This window comes from Vigna umbellata, chromosome 8, assembly GCF_029865625.1.
Source record: "Vigna umbellata cultivar VRB3 chromosome 8, Vumbellata_1.0, whole genome shotgun sequence".
In the NCBI taxonomy this organism is placed as follows: Eukaryota; Viridiplantae; Streptophyta; class Magnoliopsida; order Fabales; family Fabaceae; genus Vigna; species Vigna umbellata.
In genome coordinates, this window is record NC_142172.1 from 26672384 (window position 1) to 26693021 (window position 20638).

At 34.5% G+C, this 20638-nt stretch overlaps 4 protein-coding genes across 4 annotated transcripts; all 4 read right to left on the reverse strand.

Moving 5' to 3' along the window:
- Positions 1-3165: 3165 nt before the first annotated feature.
- On the reverse strand, positions 3166-3738 carry LOC148194361 (uncharacterized). The gene is made up of 2 exons (XM_088097203.1): positions 3594-3738; positions 3166-3530 (listed from the first exon to the last, which is right to left on the reverse strand). Exons 1-2 carry the CDS (start codon positions 3736-3738, stop codon positions 3166-3168), a joined length of 510 nt encoding a protein of 169 aa, XP_087953329.1.
- A 4789-nt stretch (positions 3739-8527) lies between these two features.
- On the reverse strand, positions 8528-9328 carry LOC148194362 (uncharacterized). The gene is made up of 2 exons (XM_088096303.1): positions 9153-9328; positions 8528-9068 (listed from the first exon to the last, which is right to left on the reverse strand). Exons 1-2 carry the CDS (start codon positions 9326-9328, stop codon positions 8528-8530), a joined length of 717 nt encoding a protein of 238 aa, XP_087952429.1.
- Positions 9329-9557: 229 nt separating this feature from the next.
- LOC148194363 (uncharacterized) lies at positions 9558-10884 on the reverse strand. The gene is made up of 2 exons (XM_088097204.1): positions 9802-10884; positions 9558-9710 (listed from the first exon to the last, which is right to left on the reverse strand). The coding sequence occupies exons 1-2, from the start codon at positions 10882-10884 to the stop codon at positions 9558-9560; spliced, it is 1236 nt and encodes a 411-aa protein (XP_087953330.1).
- Positions 10885-14581: 3697 nt separating this feature from the next.
- Positions 14582-17413, reverse strand: LOC124827183 (Pentatricopeptide repeat (PPR) superfamily protein). Its single transcript, XM_047300188.2, has 2 exons — positions 17031-17413; positions 14582-16437 (listed from the first exon to the last, which is right to left on the reverse strand). Exons 1-2 carry the CDS (start codon positions 17310-17312, stop codon positions 15181-15183), a joined length of 1539 nt encoding a protein of 512 aa, XP_047156144.1. The 5' UTR covers positions 17313-17413; the 3' UTR covers positions 14582-15180.
- Between the last annotated feature and the right edge of the window lie 3225 nt (positions 17414-20638).

Sequence of the window (20638 nt, forward strand, 5' to 3'; positions counted from 1 at the left end):
AGTCATTTGTGCTTCATACACCAGTTTACCAACACAAGACACATTTGTGTGGAAAACTATAAAGCAAAATTCATCTTAATGGATAGTGAGTCGTTTTATAGTTTGAACAAAGTATTTGTTTATTTCATTTACAGTATGACTTAAACCAAGTGAGCAACTAAGAGAATTATTGTGATATTTTTACTATGCATATTTATGGTGGACCCTATGAAGAAATCATTTGTGCTTCCTTCATCATTTTAACCATAGAAGACATATTTGTGTGCAAAAATTATAACACGAAATTCATCTTAATGGATAGTGAGTTACCTGATTATTTAAACAAAGTATTTGAGTACTTTTTTTATAGTGCGACTTAAACTAAATGAAGAACTATGACCAATGAATGTGGTATTATTATGCACATTTAGAGTGAACCCTACGAAGAAGTCATTTGTGCTTCCTCCACCATTTTACCAACACAAGACACATTTGTGTGCAAAAATTGTAACGCAGAATTCAACTTAATGAATAATGAGTTGTTTGATAGTTCGAACAAAGTATTTGGGTACTCCTTTTGCAATACAACTTAAACCAAGTGAAGAACTAGGACTAGTGATTGTGATATTTGCATACAAATTTATGGTGAACCCTATGAGGAAGTCATTTGTGCTTCGTCCACCATTTTACCAACACAAGACACATTTGTTTGCAAAAACTGTAACGTGGGATTCACCTTAATGGATAATGAGTTGTCCAATAGTTTGAACAAAGTATTTGGGTACTTCTTTTGTAGTATGACTTAAACCAAGTGAAGACGACTTAACAAAGTATTTTGGTACTTCTTTTGCAAGACGACTTAAAACAAGTGAATAATTAAGACTAATGGTTGTGGTATTGCTATACAATTTTATGGTTGATTTTATGAGAAAGTTATTTGTGTTTCCTCTGTCATGTTACTTACATAGGACATATTTTATGTGCAAAAAGAGTGACGTTGGAGTCACCTTAATGGATAGTGAGTATCATAATAGTTTGAACAAAGTATTTGGAGATTTCTTGTTTAGTACAACTTAAACTAAGTGAACAACTAAGACTATTGACTGTGGTATGGTTATACAGATTTATGGTAGACCCTATGAGAATGTCATTTGTGCTTCCTCCACCATGTTACCCACACAACACACATTGTTTTTTCTAAAACTATAACGTGGGAGTCACCTTAATGGATAATGAGTTTCACGATAGTTTGAACAAAGTATTTTTGTACTTATTTTGCAGTACAACTTAATCCAAATGAACAAGCACTAGTGCAGTCAGGAGAAACGACAACGGTTATTTTTGTCCATAGGCAGCGGTTCCAGAACCGAGGCATATCCAAGCGAGGCAAAAAGTAGTAGACTTTTTGTCTCGGGTGCAAACCGAGGCATAAAATGGGAGGATTTTGCCTCGGTTCAGCCTTAACCGAAGCAGTAGATGTTTTGATTTTTTTTTATTTTCTTTTCATAGGACTTTATGCCTCGGTTCCTTGAACCGAGGCAGTATGTCCCCCTCTATTGCCTCGGTTGTAACCTTAATCGAGGTAGTAGAGCCCATTTTTGTTTTTTTTTCATCCGCCAGCCTTTCTGCATCGGGTGTGACCTTAACCAAGGTCATATGGGGCTTTTCTACCTCAGTTATGACCTCAACCGAAGCATATTTCCCTGTTTTTTTTTAAAATGAGGTTTGTTTCTGCTACATTACCAACTACAGAAACAGACCCGCATATATATTTACAGCCAGAATAGTTCAGAATAATCCAGAAACGTATATTTTGAATGAAAATTATATTAAAACATAAATACATTCGATGGAATCATAAATCAATCAAATGTAATCATAAATCAACTTTGAAGCATAAATCAATGCAATGTACAAAGTTAAACTAATAATAATGTAGAAAAGCATAAAACAACTTAGAAACATAAACTTAGAACTTATTATATCTTAATATCTACTACATACTATTATATAATTGAATTACATATTTAGTCAGTGCTTTCCTCACGAGTTGAAGTGACTTCTCTGGAATTGGAGCAGTCCTATTGAATCTCTGCATAAAACACAATTATTTCAATTAGTGTATATGAAATCTAAACTATAGAGAAAATAAAATTCAAGCCTAAATATTACTGTTTCTCATCCACTGGTGTAATGTGCACGAATAATGGTCATCATCCAAAACATGATGTAGTAACCACATTCATATGACCATATTTGTCTATTATACTACAATATATCATCATAATTATAAAATGTTAAGTAACACCATTTGAATGGAACCAAATGTAACAAAGTATGGACTAAAATACCAAACCTTAAGGGCAACCCATGCAAGCTTTTTAGTTGTAGCAGTAGATCTCCCAGATAACATCATATATGTTGCAAGGGAACTATTAAAAAAATTGCTTTAGCATACATTTATATAACAAAGAAAGTTGAAACATTGAGGTTCTTACCAATCTACTACATGTCTAAGAGGGCTGGGAGGAGACTTGTGCAATGAACAAAACCAGACAGCAGTGTTCTCCGGTATGGAGATCACAAGTAGCTGCCAATGACACCTGAAATTGGTAATAACTTCATTGTTATATACCAAAATTAATAAATGAAACTTTAAAGTTAAGAAACTTCACTTACTCATGTATATAAGGGAGAAAGTATATATCCTTCCCCATTCCAAAGCAGGTGGTGATGTATGTTTGGATATCATCAAATTTATTTCTTTCATGAGTCACAGAGGGGTCAATGAACTCATATACATCGTTGAACCCCTTCTTGTTACTAACATCAAACATATACCTAAAATGAAGAAATAATTTGATATAAGTAACTTGATAAAAAATAATTATATAAAAAAGTTCTCAAAAACTTACATCATCCACAGTTGAATGAGTGTAATATTAATTTCTTCTCTCCCCGACGCAAGCTCCCTAACATCTTGATGATGCAAGTACAATGGGATTTGAGCTTCTCTTCCAAATGTAGTAGAATCCCAGTGTACATTCATCGGCGCATCTGAAATGATTTTAGAAAGCTCGTCTAACGCACCAAGAGGGTCGTCCTCAGATAAATGAGTCTTCTTCGGTGTAGGACTTCCCTCTTGACCTATCTGTTGTTACATGAAAAAATGGAAATGTTATAACGTCAATTAGAAGTAAATATTAAAATTGAAAAGTATATAGTACGAGTGTTTACCGGGGGATCAGATACATCACCAACCAAATGTCTAGGCCATGCGACAAAGGACTTAAATGCCTCTTCCACGGTGAAGAACTCATCTGTAGGCACAGGAAGAACGACATCTGGTATGACAACTTCATCCACCGTGACCTTGATCTCATCTTCTGCAAGCTGTACACCATGCACTACAGTGGCTGTCTCATAAACTGTACCACGAGCCACTAGCACGGTCCCGGTATCAGAGAGAATATATAACTTACATGGACGAGTGTCATCCATGTTGCCCCCTAGGGCACCGGCAGCTGAGCAACTTCCTTTACTGCTTCTACCTGTCAAATTAAATGTTAGGTTATACAAAAAGTAAATTAATAAACAAAAATCATTAAGTTTACCTGTAGGGGGCACATGCTCCGCTACAGGAGATGGCGGAGGACGATTGCCATAATCCTCATAACGCTGCTGAAACTGGCACGCAACCATTTCAGCAACTTCATCATACAACTCTGCTCGAACCTTCTTTGTGATCTCCTGCATCATCTCTTTTCTTATGTCCTCCTTCATCTTTTCGTATGAATATGGGCGCGAGGAAGATCCAAAGAACTATCGTATGCCTATGCCAGTCCCAGCACCACGCACTCGTTCTGGGTGCTCAGGTCGTCCAATAGCTGTGGCAAGAATATCCTGACGACCTTCTTGTGTGAATTGACCTTGGGAGCTCTACTCAACCAAGGAGTCCTGTCACATAACAAAACTTCAAAATCATTTGAAAGATCTATGTAATATATATAATAGAAATGTTGTAAAAAGTACGTTTGTTCAAAAAATCTGTAGATAGTAAATAATTTTTGTATTGAATCTCAAACGGGAAACTAAGGCTAATTGTTAACAACAATATATATTCAAGCAAACAAATAATTACATATACAACATGCAATATATTCAAACAAACAATATCTAATCCAACTTTAAGCCTTTAAGCCTAACTCAACCCCACAAAACCAACTTGTAGGGTGAGGTTTGCACCCACTTATAAACTATAAATTGATTTTTTCTCTAGTCGATGTGGGACTTCCAACATAATTTTTTAGAAACCATAAAAATAAAATAAATTTCCTTTACATAAATTGTCCCAATAAAACATAAATAAATATATCAATCTATTGTGTTTTTGTAATATAGTCATATATTTGATATTTTTATTTTTAATTTTTGACAAGGATAAATATGTGAAAGAAAAGTTGACTGGTTTAGTAAATTTTTTAACTGGTGTTTTTTTGAAAAATTCTAAGGACTGTGTTTTGAATCATTGAGTCCGCCATGGGTGTTGTATATATTACTCCTAAATCGATAGTAGGATCTATAAAAAGAACTCTTAGTATTATCTCTATCTTTGTATTTTTTATGTTTTAGTATTTTTCGTAGGATTTAAATCTAAAGTAACAGGTCTTACATTATTAAAGAAAGTAAGATCTAAGTTCACTTATAATGTTTGAAATTTGGTAAAAGACACCATGAATGATTATCAATTTAAATTTATATATTGGATAAATTTTCACAAGGTTACCAAACTTTCTAAATCTAAGATGTTAGGTGAGAGAGCAGTGTTCTGCAAATTGATCATTAAGCATTCAAGTATACATCTCTTTCTGGGATGCTATTAAAAAAAATATTTATGGTCCTTATTGTTTACATATAATGATTGTAATATGTATATGATTATGCTACTGTTAGTGGATTAATTTCCCTTGTAAAATTGTGCAATAAGAACAAGCTTTTGGATTATATATTTCATTGGACTATGTCAACTTGTTTATAGTCAATGAAAATTATTTATCAAGCTAAGAGCATAAAGAAGTTTAGTCATTGCTTGAATAGTTGTCGTTGATCTCTGGTCTAGTCATTGCTTTTCATTTTGCAATCCTCTTCCTTTCAACACTTGTTTTAACGTCATCACAAAGCTACAACCATGCACCGCCCCTCTCCACCTTTCTACTATCGCCACGTTGACAACCTTCCTTCTAATACTCAATTTAATTTCTAAATTTTTATTTTATCACTATATCAAAATTTATTTTTTAACCTTTATATCACTTAAGAATTTAAATAAAACTCAAAACGTAGAGAGCAGAGACACGCCACTATCACCTGCTTGAGTTCAGAAACAGGAACCCAGCTTCAAGACTTTACAATCACACACAAAATAAAATATGAAGCAAAATGCAGAGAATAGAGACACTACAATAGTTTCAACCAATATACCAACTCAAATATCAAAGACAAGATAAAAGGGTTTAAAAAACTTACCGTGATGGGCAACACCAACGACGATGACAGTGGGGGCGACGGCAGCAATGACTGCAAAGGTGAGAACGCGACGACAGCAACGACAACACCAAAAAGTGAATAAATCACCGAAGCAGCGACGACGGAGGCGGCTCGCGGCAACGACGATGTTGGAGGCAACCCTTGGGGAGAACAACAGTGGTGGCGGCAAAGACGAACCAGCAACGTGAAGAACCAACGAAGAAGCAACAAAGAAGAAGGTTATATCATGCGAAGAGAAAGAAGAAGAAGCAGCGTGAGAAGGAATGAAATGAGCTGAAATTTTTTGAACTTAATAAACGATACTACCTCGGTTGTCTAAAACACCTGAAGCAATAACACCATATATGCCTCAGTCAGAAACGCAACCGAAGCCAAACACGCTTTTGACACCGGGCCTAAAGAAACCGAGGTCATAGCACTTGGACAAAATGAATAGAAGCTTCAAAAAGTCTTCAAAAAGTCATATGGTGCAGAGGTGGCAGAGGCTTTATGCCTCGGTTCTGCGGGAAACCGAGGTAGTATCACCTTTTGTCAGTCCAAAAGTCTGGTGGATTCAGTGATGGTTTAGGGTTTAGTGATGGAGGTGTGGCAGAGGTTTTATGCCTCGATTCTTCATGAAACCGAGGTAGTATTACCTTTTCATAAAGTTGTCAACCCAAAAGTCTAGCGGGTAAGGGGTTTTGAGGCACTGGTTCTGCATGCAGCCGAGGTGGTAACTCCTTTATGCTTCGATTATGCATGCATTTGAGGCCTATAAGGTCGCCTTAATTACTGATCTGCCACCGCGTTGTTATAGGCAACGGTTTGGTGTAAAATGAGGCATATTGTGCGAGTTTAAAAGCAAATATTGTACTAGTGAAGACGAATGATTATGAGATTGCTATACAGATTTATGGTGAACCCTATGAGGAAGTCATTGGTGTTTCCACCACCATGTTACCTACACTAGATACATTTGTGTGCAAAATCTGTAACACGAGATTCACCTTAATGGATAACGAGTTTGTACAAAAACTATAACCTAGAATAACATAATTTTTAACTCGAGGTTACTCAAGGTGACTCCAAATGACATATAAGTTGGTCAATTACTTCAGTTTGGTAAATATTTTATATAAATAAACCAACCCTAATTGGTGTTTAAGCTAAATGTCAACTATGTCAATACTAACATCAAACTTGTTTTAAACTTTTTACACAAATATTATTGTTTGTGATAGATATTTATTACTCCAGGATGCTTTGTTAATAACTTCAACTGTTAAAATGATTGCAAATCACATATTTACTCATCAGTTAATGTAGTTTGGTCAAACATTTTAATGTAAATAAACTAACAAGATGTTCAAACTAAATGTCAACTACACATCAACGTTAAATTTGTTTTAGACTTTTTTTCATTAAAAAAAGGTTTAATCCTTTTCGACATCCCTATTTGTGCAGGAATGTCTCATATAGGTCCTCGTTTTCTAAAGTGTGTCAAAATGGTCCTTAATTTTGAAAATTTAAATCAATTGAGACCTTCCCGTTAAGTTGGCTGGACGGCGTTAAAGAAATTGATGCGTGGGTTGCTGAGACGACCAAATGGTACTGACGTGGCACAGTACTGTTGTTGACCTGGCTTATTGGTGAGTTTTTATATTTAAAAAAGTAAAATTTTTAAATCAAAACGCAACGTTTTGATTCTGAACAGAATAATTGAAGGTTTTAAATGAAGGGAATCCCTAAATTGAAGAAATCCCCAAATTGGTTGACGAGAGCGACGAGCGAGGTTCGTGTTGGAGGTTGTTGAGATTGTTGCAAGAGGGGAATTTTGGTTCGACGCAGTTGGGTGGGTTTAAGAACGTAGTTGTTCGGAGACGATGCGAAGGAGCATTCTTGTTGTTCGTCGACATGCAATGTGTGGCGGAAGGAGAACCGTAATGTGTGTTTACCGATTTGCCACTGTGGACTCAGATGTGCGGTGAGAACTGCTAAAACTTTGAAGAATCGTGGCAAGCAATTTTGGGGATGCTCGAAGTATAAGGTATGATTTATTTGACGTTTGTATTATGTGGAAGTGTTTTTGAGAAGAGATTGTTGTTTATACAGAGTGGTGCTGAAGAGGGTGGTTGCAACTACTTCAAATGGTTCAATGATGTTGTGGAAGAGGAAAGGGGCAAATGCTTGAAGTGTGAAGGAAACAAAGAAAGTTCGGTGCACAGTGAAGAAATGGATAGTAATAGGAAAATTTTAGTTAAGTTTGAGAAATCTTTGTTGGTTGTTGAAAAGTGGATAAAGGTGTTGATATTTTTGGTTTTTCTTTTATGTGTAATAAACACAATTTGCGTATCAATGTTGATGAGAATGGGCTGATGGGTTGTAACCGTGTTGTACCTTTCTTCCATGTCAATGAAAGTCAGACTTGTTATTAGTGAAAAATTCTATTTTTGTTATGGAATGTGATGAGTAAATAATGTTATTATGTTGAAGTTGTTATGTTTTTATGAGTCTATATATTGCTATCATACACCTGCGTCATGCACATCTGAGGTGTTTTTATGAGTCTAAAAAATTTTGCATTGCTCAGGGTCACTTTTTAAAGAATTTTGCATCACCCAATAATAAGGCATATATCTGGACAAAAGTGTACAACAAATATAAAACATCAAAATATAGAGTCATTTCATTGATATGCAGAGGTGAAGAAACAGACTGATTTCATTGATAAGCAGAGGTGAAGAAACCAATATAAAACATCAAATTACAGACTGATAAAAGCATAATGACATTGTCTGATGATTACCATACTGCTGTGTAATACAAAAAGATCACCAAGCTGTTGTCTAATACAAACAGATTACCAAACTGTTGTCTAATACAAAAAGATCACCAAGCTGTTGTCTAATAGAAAAAGATGACCAAACTGCTGTCTAATAGAAAAAGATTACAAAACTGTTGTTCAAATGACAGACATTACAAAAAGGTATAAAAAAGACATTGAATTTGTTCATTTATCCCCTTAAACTGCAGCTTCTTCCTCATTTGATGATGGCATGATTGGTTGAGTTGATGGGTTACTTTGTTGTGTTTGTTGAGAGTTCAAATCAATTGTTTGTTTTGCTTTGGTGCAAGAAGTCCTGTTGTGGCCGAGTTCCTTACAAATGCCACATCTTTTCTTTAAACCACCCTTCCTCATTCTTTTGTCATCCTTCACCAACTCCCATTGCTCCAACCTTCGCTTCTTCTTTGGTCTCCCAGGCAATGTTCTTTTTGGTGGAGGGAGGACATCATCATAAGTGGTAATCTCCCACAGATTGTTACCATTTATTGGATAGACAATTGAAGAGTATGTTTCTTCATATGTTGACTTCCTAAAGCAACATGGAATGAATTCCTCTGCATCAAGATTTAGGAATTTCATAGCAGCTAAGGAGTGGCAACATGGTATGCCAGTGATTTCCCACTTCCTGCATGTACACAAATTTTCATCTAAATTGACTACAAATTTGTCACCAACTTGGGACACATGGCGAACTTCAAAAATCTTGTTGGCTGACCAGCTGTAAAATCAAAACAAGAAACACATTATAATCATAAACCAATTATTTTAAAAGAAATCATAATTGAACAAACCTCATTCTTACCACGGTATCCAATATTTAGTTAACTGAGACTCTTTCTTTAGTCTAGTCTTGATTTTTGGACAAATGTTCCTAGAAAGTGATTGACTTTTTGTCCTGTTAGTTGCCCATCTCTTCATCAAGTAAAGGCGGATTTCCTCCAACATGGTTACGATTGGCTTAGACCTTGTATGCACCATTACACTATTGAAAGCCTCAGACATGTTGTTAACCAAAGTATCACACTGAGGCTTGCTGCTAAATCTTGATCTTGACCAGTACCTAAAACATATATATGTTCATCAATGTTATTGTGAAAAGTTGGCACATTTTTAACAATAGAAATTTAAATACAAACCTGGGAGGGATTTTTAACAAGTATTTGAAAGCGTCATCGTTAAGCTGTTTAATATTTCTCATTTCTGCTTCTCATGCTTGTAGATGGGTTGCTGTAGTTGTCTTCCACATCAAACGCTTTAGTTGTTTTCTAGGGAATTTCTTTCTAAAATTAGCGTATAAGTGCCTAACACAGAAACGTTGATCAACTCCAGGCACCACTTCTTGTACAGCTTGTAGTAGTCCCTGTTCAATGAAATTATGACAGTGTTGTTAGAGATATGATTTCAATATGAAAGTTAATTAACATAATCAGGGAATAGCTCATGTGCATTACCTTTTGCTGGTCTGACATGAACGTAAATGATGAACTTACTTCCTCCCCACCGAGATCTTCAACCAGAAGTTCAAGGAACCATCTCCAAGTATCCTTGTTCTTTACTTCCACCACAGCATACGCAAGAGGTAGCATTTGATCATTTGCGTCTCTACCAACAGCAGTTAACATTTCACCACCATATTTCCCTTTCAGAAAAGCACCATCCAACCCAATAATTGGCCTACAGGACACAAAACTATCCTTGTAGGCCTTTAGACATGTATAAAACCTCATAAAAACGGCTCCATCCACATTCTCTTCAACTTTGACTTTTACTGTGGATCCTGGATTACGAGCTAAAACCTCATTCGCATAATCATAAATCCTTCTATATTGGTCTTTGAAAGACCCATCAACATGGTCTGAAGCAATGGCCTTTGCCCTATAAGCCATACATCTAGATACACCTACATTCCATTTTCTATTTATCTTCTCACGAATTTCCTTTCCCTTTACTTGGGGATTTTCTCTAACAGTTTTTTCCAACCTCTTATTGAGCCATTTTGCATTAAGTAATCTTACTTTGTGCTCTCTACTACATCTGTGGTTGTCAACAATAGTCCTTAATTGCCACGTATGAATGGCTTCCATATAAGCACAATATGCCATCCAAGGGCACTCTCCTTTAGCACCCATACATTTTAGCCTCATTCTCTTCTTATCATTTTTAATATATTTAATATTTCTGCCATTTTCTATTGCATATGTTTTGATGACATCCACAAAGTCTTCCTTCTCAGCAAAATAAGTTCCCACATCCCATTTATAATCTACCATTGTCTTAGGCATGCTGAAGGTTACAAAGTTCCCATAACCCTCCTCTTCATCATCTTGTGCTTCACTTTCTGCTCCACTGTCTAATTCATCAAATTTCCATTCATCATCGGACAAACCTCTATGATGATCACTATTCATTCCATCATCCACATCACTATCATTAGATTGCACATCAACTTGGACATTACCAAACCAATCTGCCACTCTATCTCCTACCTCCTCTTCTAAATCACACTCAACATTAACATCAACCAGACCTTCCATACAGTCATAATCCACCTCATCATTGCCATCATCATGACCACTACTGGTCCAGCTACGAACATCACAAGCATCCTCTTCAACCTCACCCACACCAACGTGTGTTTCAATTTCTCCTTCAACAACATCATCATCCTGAAGTCTTTCTTCTGAAACAACAACACTTTCATTGACAGCCACCTCAAATTGTCTTTCAGTATCCTGTTCACATTCACCCCCACCAACCTCTGTTTGAATTTGACCTTCAACAACATCATCAGCCTCAAGTCTTTCTTCTGAAACAACAACAGTTTCAGTGATTCCATCACATTGACCTCTCTCACCTTCATTGACAGCCACCTCAAATTGTCTTTCACTATCCTGTTCACATTCACCCCCATCAACCTCTGTTTGAATTTGACCTTCAACAACATCATCAGCCTCAAGTCTTTCTTCTGAAACAACAACAGTTTCAGTGATTCCATCACACTGACCTCTCTCACCTTCATTGACAACCACCTCAAATTGTCTTTCACTATCCTGTTCACATTCACCCCCACCAACCTCTGTTTGAAATTATCCTTCAACAACATCATCAGCCTCAACTCTTTCTTCTAAAACAACAACACTTTCAGTCATACCCCCACCTTGCTCTTCACATTGACCCTCAACCATACCCCTACCTTGCTCTTCACCTTCACCCTTAACCATACCTATAGGTTCAACTTCTACTTCATCTGTATTTTGAGGAATATATTCTAACATATGTATCACCTCAGGTTCAGAGACATTGTGAACAACAAATAGATGAACCTCACCATTAAGCCTGGCTAAGGTAATCATGTGCATGGCTCCTATGTCATCCAACAAAGGTTCCAACCTATTTTCCAAAACAGAACCACCACCTACGCAGTACAACAACTCCTTAAACCCATCATAACCTAGACCTTTTACTACACTGACTACAAGGAAATAGCTCCACATGTCTGGGTCAAAGGAAAAACTTGTACTCTCCCCCTCATACTTAAGTTTTCCTTCATTTATGAACTTTCCACCATGGTGGAAAACAACTTCAAAATTTTCTTCCATTACGTACAACACAACAATTATATTTTAACCTATAAAGTAAGAAAACACTTTAACAATGGGGAACCACATTGCAACCGACCACAACAAAAAGCATTAACAATATATACAAACCACAACCCACTGAAAAAGACAATCAAACAACACTTTAATAATGGGGGACCACATTGCAATCGAAAACGAAACACTACGCAGTACAACATGCAACAATGTAGGACAACCATAAAGGACAAAATCATCAAAAAATTCAATCAAAAGCACATTTACTAACCTGAACATGTGGTTCACTTCGAACACTTTCGCCACTGCCTTCCACGTGCTTCACCGCCAACACCTTCCTCCTACTACCGAAATAGCACCGATAGATCACTCGCAAATCTAGAAATGATACCTATTTAGTCACCAACTATACCAAATAACACCGATATAGCCTATTGTCCCCCAAATTCGAACCACAAAAGCCAACCCTCGACAAAACCCTATTCTCCCAATTATCCCAAATTCCCCAACATTGAAATTAAATAAAACTAACGTAACTATCAATTATTCTGTTCAGAATCAAAACGTTGCGTTTTGATTTAAAAATTTTACTTTTTTAAATATAAAAACTCACCAATAAGCTAGGTCAACAACAGTACTATGTCACGTCAGTACCATTTGGTCGTCTTAGCAATCCACGCATCAATTTCTTTAACGCCGTCCAGCCAACTTAACGGGAAGGTCTCAATTGATTTAAATTTTCAAAATTAAGGACCATTTTGACACACTTTAGAAAACGAGAACCTATATGAGACATTCCTGCACAAATAGGGATGTCGAAAAGGATTAAACCTTAAAAAAAATACTAATTGAGATAGATGTTTAGGGTCATCAATTTTCATTTCTCAAATAACAATGTCATTTGTTTGTCATTAACTCCAATTCATATACAATGTTATTTACAACTGTAAATTACATCTTATACAATGTACACGATTATGTTCAAATATATAAATCAAAGTATTGAAACATTAATTCCCTCTAAATATTATCTCCATCGAGTACCCAATCATATTTTTTTTTCCCTAATTTATTGTAGGTCTTCCTGAAAAAGAAAATAATAAGTCATAACATAACGTAATAAATGATTAAAAAAAATTAATAGATACTTACAAGCTTTACTTAGGCATGCTCTTCCTATCATATTTAGAATTATCATCTCACAACTCAAGAAATTTTAGAACTAACACACCATAGTCATATCTAAAGACATTAATTCAAAGTTGTCCTCATCCACCCACAGCAAAGCCACCACCTCTAGTGACTTTGATTGAGCGAGTTCCAACTCTGCACTTGATAGATCATCCAATTACTTGTTCTTCATAGTATTATAATATTACCTACAATTCCAAGGGATATTTTAACACTATCTCCTAGCGCAAAATAATAATTCAAAACATCATTAACCAGATTAAACCTTTTCTTTCTTCATGAATTAAATAAAATTATTCAGTTAGTTCATCAAAATCAATTTTGAAAGCATAAGGCAATTACTATCAACATCCTTCCAATCCTCCACCTAGCCACAGTTCAATCAAGAACATGCTACAATTTTATATGATGTTTCCAGTTCTCAATTATGGAATTTCACAAACAAAAGAAAAGAAAAATCGGTCCACACAAATGCAATCTCCGCATTAAGAAATCATCCATTTATTCCCACTAATAAAATAATACTTTTACTTTAAAATATAAAATAATTTAGAATGAAACAAGCAGGAAAGTGAAAAAAATATTTTTTTATCAGATATTAAAAAGGCATATGAAAATTGAGAGATGTACATATGAAAAAAAAAATCACTCCCACCAAGTAAACCTAATAACCAGAATCGCAAAAAACATTAAAATAAAGAGAAAAATGTATTAAAATAAAGAGTAATGTAAGATGACATACATTTTTATTTATGTAACATATATTATAAAAATAATGATCATAAAAAAAATTATTTTACGAAATAAAAATAAAAAATAGTATAAAATGAATGTAAAAAATATGTTTCTAAAATGATAAATTCTAAATAATGGTAATAATAGACAGGTCAAATAATGGTTGGAGAACGAAGGAGAACCTAGGTTTTCATCCTATACCAGGACAAGCAAGAGTTATAAACAGTGTTCGATTAACAAAGAAGAAAACCTAGCGCAATCTCAATTTCAAACACAACGGTGTGCCTTCTTCCTTTCCCTTAACACCAGCGTCAAAATAAAAATAAAAAATACAAAATCTTATTCTTGCACAAAGTAGGATGTCACCTCAGTGAATAAGAAAGTAATAAGAAAAACAAAATCGTCTAAATGCAGATAACGTCGGGTACGAGATAATGAATTGATTATTACACGTGGATTCAATCATAAAAAGAGACAATAAATTGTTGGCAACACGTGTATTCAATCTCAACATAACTAAACAAGTGGTACTGATGGTAATGATACTGTTATAGGGATTACCGTGAAGCAGTTAATTAATTCCATTAAGGACTTCTAGATCATTAGAAAAGTTGATACATGGTTGGGGTGGACTGAATCAATAAGGTTGAGATTCTTGGGTACGTACACATCACTCAACAAGTAATGACAAATTTGCAACACCGCCAAATCAATAACGAAAACATTTACTACACAAAAATAAACTGAAATAACTTTTGCTGAATATTTTAATTGAGAAATATAGGTAATCCACAGCACGTTGGAGAATCAATGAAAACAACAGCAACTTTCAGAATGTTGGCAGACTTAACAACTTCAATGAATTTCAAATGTTTCCTCATTGGAATGGAAGAAGGATCAATATCAGGGTGCTCTGTAACTTGTTGGGCGGCGAAATTGTGACAAGTTGGGCATCATCACGCAAAAACATGATATGTTGTCCACAAAACATTATAATAGCTTGAATAGATTGAAGTATTCAACCGGGTTATCTACTGATTCTACCTACAAAATCAAGGCTCGGTCAAAATTTATACCAGTTGCCAAGTTGGGTTTTGCATCAAAAATGCAACTAACACTACAAAATCTCGAAGTGGCATTGGCGCATGAACAGAAATGGAACTATTCCGTTCCGTTTTCCTTGGTTCATGTCTTTTAACAAAACTGGTTTCCATGCACTGCACATGAAATGGATCTCACGTTAAGCTACGTCCCTTACTATCTCACCAGCCAAACACTCTGTAAAACTCCTTTTATTTGATACTTAACTTAGGACAAATTCCTTGAAACATCACTCACACACATTTTACTGGTTAGATCCAATAGTCTCTGAGTCTCTTCGTCGAACTTCACATTGTCCTTTCTCATCCTCTCTGCGACAATGAGAGGCATTTTACCAGCTGTTGCATAAACTTTGAGAAATTGATTATAAATATCAGTATTCACATGACCAGCATTCCTAAGGATAACTAACAACTGATCTGCTCCTTCAGTATGAGCTTGCTTCTCAATGATTTTAAATGCTTCCTGTACTAATCTTTGATCCAGACTCCATTTTTTCACACTAGAAATAGCTTTACTAAAATAATCGAGAAATTTTTCCACATCCTTCCTTTTCAAATACCCCCATGTCAATAGCTCCCATGTAGTGTAACAAGGAATGACACCCTTTTGCACTATTTGATTACAAAAACCTTCAGCCAATTCCATCTGGTCTTGGTTAATGTATGAAGCAAGAAGTATGTTTGAAACTCTGACATCATTGGTCCCAGAAACAGACTCCCATTCCCTATAAAGATCCTCAGCTCCAGCAATGTCTCCAAGTTTCACCATAGAGGATATCACGCAAATATACTCATTATCATTCATTTTGCGAAAGGAGGATTTCATTTTCTGCCATATTCGTTTAACGTCATCTTTATTCCCCATGTTTGTATGCAAGCTAAGGAGAGAGGAAAATGCAGTTCGAGTTTTCCTAGAGGTTCTATTCTCCATCTCTTTCACAGTAGATCCTGCTTTCTCAAGGCAAGCACTTTTTATGTACAAATTGGTCAATGTACTGTATGTTACCCAGTCCGGATCTATTTTTGCCTTCTTTAACTCAAGCAGTACTCTTTCTGCTGTTTCTACATCATTCTGCGAGGCACAAGCAGTTAACCATAAATTGAAAGTGACAACATCTGGGGAAGTGTTAAGCTTTAATTCCTGAATAATTTTAGGAACTTTTTCTAGCTTCCCATTCGATATGTAGAGGGATAACATGTGATTATAAGGAAGAGGACATCTCAAAAAGTCACATTCTGACATTTTCAACATGAGGGCCTCAGCTTTGTCAACCAAATTATTTTGGACATAGGAATGGAGAAGTGAGGAGCAGGTTTGCTGGCCCCTCATACGATCAGGAAGATCCTCAAAGAATTTTTCTGCACTCTTTAAACCCCGAACTTTAGTTATCAAGTCCAAGTGGACAGCATAGTCACCCGGCACCAGCTTGATATCTTTCTGCAAGGTCATCCATTCACATACCTATTCAAACAAAAAGGATCAACCGTTTTACATTCTAGGCCAGTAAAAGATCACTCCAATTAACCCCCAAGCCTAGACAGCTTGGCTGGGACATTTGAAATTGCAAGTAAGCGGGGTTCAACAAAATATTGTTGGAACACCTTTTTCCCCTGGTAGGGTCTAATACCAAAATAAAAACACAATTGCAACACTGAATAAATGAAACAAATTATAATTCGTTCATTTTTCAGTTAAGAGATTTTTAAACCAATCAACTAAGCGTACCAGTATTTAAAAAATTCTTTAATAAGTGAACAGTGAAACTCAACTAAAAAACTATCAAAGTTGTTTTAACTCAATCAATTTTGAACAAAGCAAGTCAACATTCAACTAAGATGACACACGAACTAAAATCGTGAATCCAAACACGTACTACTTTGTGTAACTTAAAATTATGATTACAAATTCAATATTTTTTCAGTAACCCAGCATAAAACATTTATAGTAGAATAACCAAAGGAAAGCTAGTAGTGTGTCCCTCATGATTCAGGATTCAACATATTAATAGGTTACAACTAACCGATATTACAGAGTTCAAGTGATGATGAACCAACCTCGAGGGCATGTTTATAGCGTTTTTCCCTACGAAGCTCTCGAACAATGCGATTGAGCTGGTATTTGCGTGGTGGCGCGTGACCCTCTTCCTTCCACTTATTGATGGTGATAACGGCACTGCGTTTAGGGTACACAAGGCTCAGAAGCCTCCTCCCTAAGGTATCTCCACCACCACTAGAACTGGCGGCTGCGGCGGCACGAACAGGCACCGCCTCTGTGGAAAAGTGGCGAATGACGGCGAGAAAACGCAGCAACATTCCCCTTTTACTCCACTGCATCATGATCAGTGAGTTGGTTTGTGCTCTTTAACCCTAAATTGAAATGAGCTTCTATTTTCCTAGGCTATTTTTATTTTCATTTGCCATTTCAGTTTTTACCAACACATGGCTCACGGATGTGGTTTACGAATTGCCCCTCTGCTCTTTTTTAAAAAACAAATCACGGTGTAATATATTTTTAAAAAATATAATTTAATAAATTGTTAATGCAAAAAATTCTACAAATTAATTAATTAATACTACTTTATATATGATTACTTTTTTCTAAAAAATTTCATAAAATTAAGGAAATAATTTTATGATAATAATTTTATGATAAATTATTAGCAGATAACAGTATAAAATATAAATTTTAGTACATTTTTATTTAATTTGAAAAAAGTTATTTGTTATGTACATTTTTAATGATATATTATTCCTAGTTTAATATGATAAGTGAAGCTCTGACTCGAAAATAAAAATATTCGAGTATTTACTAAAACAATAATTTGTTGGCTTATTTTATTAGGTAATAAAATTTAGTTATGTTCGTATATTTTACTTTACGCTTTTAGATTTTTACTAGATTCATATTTTCCTTTAAGATTTAATTGGGATAAATGATTATATAGGTAAAATTTGTATAGAAAGGTGAATTAATCATTAGATTTTATTTATTTATTTAAATGTAGGAATTGAGATTAGTTAAAAATATGTTTGAGTTTAAATATTATTGAGATTTGTTTAATAAATGATTATTTAACATGTTTTAAATTGATATATATATATATATATATATATATATATATATATATATATATATATATATATATATATATATATATATCTAATAATTAGATTATACATGTTAATTATGAAGTTTATTGAATAAGACTTCGAATATAATGTACGATAATAGAATAAATTTATATAGTTTTTTTTATTATAATTTATGAATTTAATATAAACATAAATTTGCATATTTAGAGGTAAGAGATCGAGTTGATTTAAAACAAATAAATAATAATGTTTAAGTAAATATATAGTTTGGATTAATTATTTGATTAGAAATTGTATTAGTAAAATGTTTTCCAAGTTATCTTTAAAAAAAACTTAATTTTGTTATTGAAATTTATTTTTCTTATATTTTTCTTTAAGGAGATGATTTTTCTTCAAGTAAAAATATAACACTTGAAAGTTAAAGTGTAACTAGAAGATTACCAAAAGAAACTACATACAGATATACAATATCAGCAAACTACGAAATTAGGATTGATCCTCTATTTCATCCTTATTGCTTAACATCTTATTCATAGACAACTCTTCATCAGCTCACATCGTAAAGATGATCATTGCAACCCAAGAAACGAACAAACATACAAAAAAGAGTAAGCTAGTTTATCAAAGAACACATATAATATAATTTACAACGTCAAATTCAATATCAAACATGAAGAATATTCATACACATTTCATCATATTACTCTGGAGTGACCATCCGGATACATGTATTAATATAAAACTATAGAGACCTTGCCTTTTAGGTGGAACAAAAATAACTTCCTCAACAAGAATCACCACGGGTTAATCATTTCAAGTCTCTGTGCCAAATAATTAACCAATAGACTATGGACCTCCTACTACTCTCTGCCACATAATTGTTTTTCTCTTCTTGAGACTAGAAGTTATTGAGAGCGTCAAAATAACATCTAATTACTAGTATCCCATATCAATACATACACTTACACACATAACCATCCAAATGAATTTTCCTTAAAATCCTTATAATCATCATTCACATGCCATCATATTTTTCAACCATATCACACAATATAAGATAAACCATCCTACCATTTACAACTAAATAGAATTGAGAAAGTCACTTTAAATAACCAAAAGAACTCAAACTCACTCACCTAGCGAGCAGTCTTCACTCGTCCAACGAGAGCACAACTAGTGAGCTCCAACATCCCAACAAGTTGGCTCGCCTAGCCACTAAAACCCATTGTTCAACACTCTCAATACTCGCCCAGCAAGCACCTACTCGCCCAATGACACTACATAATTATGCAAAATACCAATTATGCAAAATTTGCACCCCCAATCCATCCCAACCTATCTTTGGCATTCCTATCAACTTCAACCACTTTCATTTGATGTTCTAAGATACAATTAACATGTCTAAGTGTATAATCTTCAACTTAAACAAAATTTAAATATGTTTCACTATAGGATTTCGATTTAAATTAACTAAAACCTCACTTTAGAGACCAAATTTCTATTCTATACCTTTTAGCTCATAACTAAGCAATTTAGGGGTTTAAGCAAGTCCAAGTTGACTCAAAAGTAAACCCAAAACCCTTAATTCTATCTCATACCTTCTACTTCTAAAACTCACTACTCAAAACCTCAAAATACATTTAAAAGTCATTGAAAAACACAATCTAACGTCCACCATGCATTTCTAGACCATTCTTATCTTTACTCACCACCTAAAAATATCTCAAATGACACTACCATGGATCCCTAACCACCATTTCTCCATTTTTACCATTTCTTCTAAAAATTTTCTATCAACACCTCTCTTTTGACCAAGATGACCCATAATTTTACTAATTCATTTCCATTTAACATTTCAACCAAAAGTAACACAACCATTTCACAAAACACACATTCACAAGGTTATTACAACCTAAACGCAAAGTCATACAAAGCATCAAGCATCACACTATTGATTTCACTTAATTAAAACACAATTCAATAAGTCAATCATCTCAATTACAACTAAAACATTATATCATCTTAACAATTTATCAATCATAATTGAAATTCAATAATATAAGCATAAACACTGGCTTCCCTTACCTTAATAGGAATCTACCACAACTCTACACAACTAACTACTATTGCTTCGAGCTTAAAGAACTCTAGAAAAACTTACAAGCCACAGAAACATGATTAGAGAAAATCCTTAGAACATATGATCAACGAAGAGATGGAGAGAAAACAAATTTGACATATGCGAAAGAAATCTCTATGCGTGGACTTGACAAAAAATTAGAGAAAAAATGAGAAGAAACTTACTTGCTTTATAAGGAAGATTGATCGAATGGAAATGAAGGATTCACTCTATGATCGCTTAGACACCTTATGATAATCAAACAGATGATCTAGGAGTTAGAAATTGTAGAGAGAATGAAAAAAGAACTAAGAGGAAAAGTTCTAGAGAGATGACAAATGTTTTTTATAATGAGACAAGTTTAAAAATTTCTATTTATATTATTGAATTATTTTAACTTTAAAATACTTAGTTTTATTATTTTAAAAGACTTATCAACTCTAATACTCTA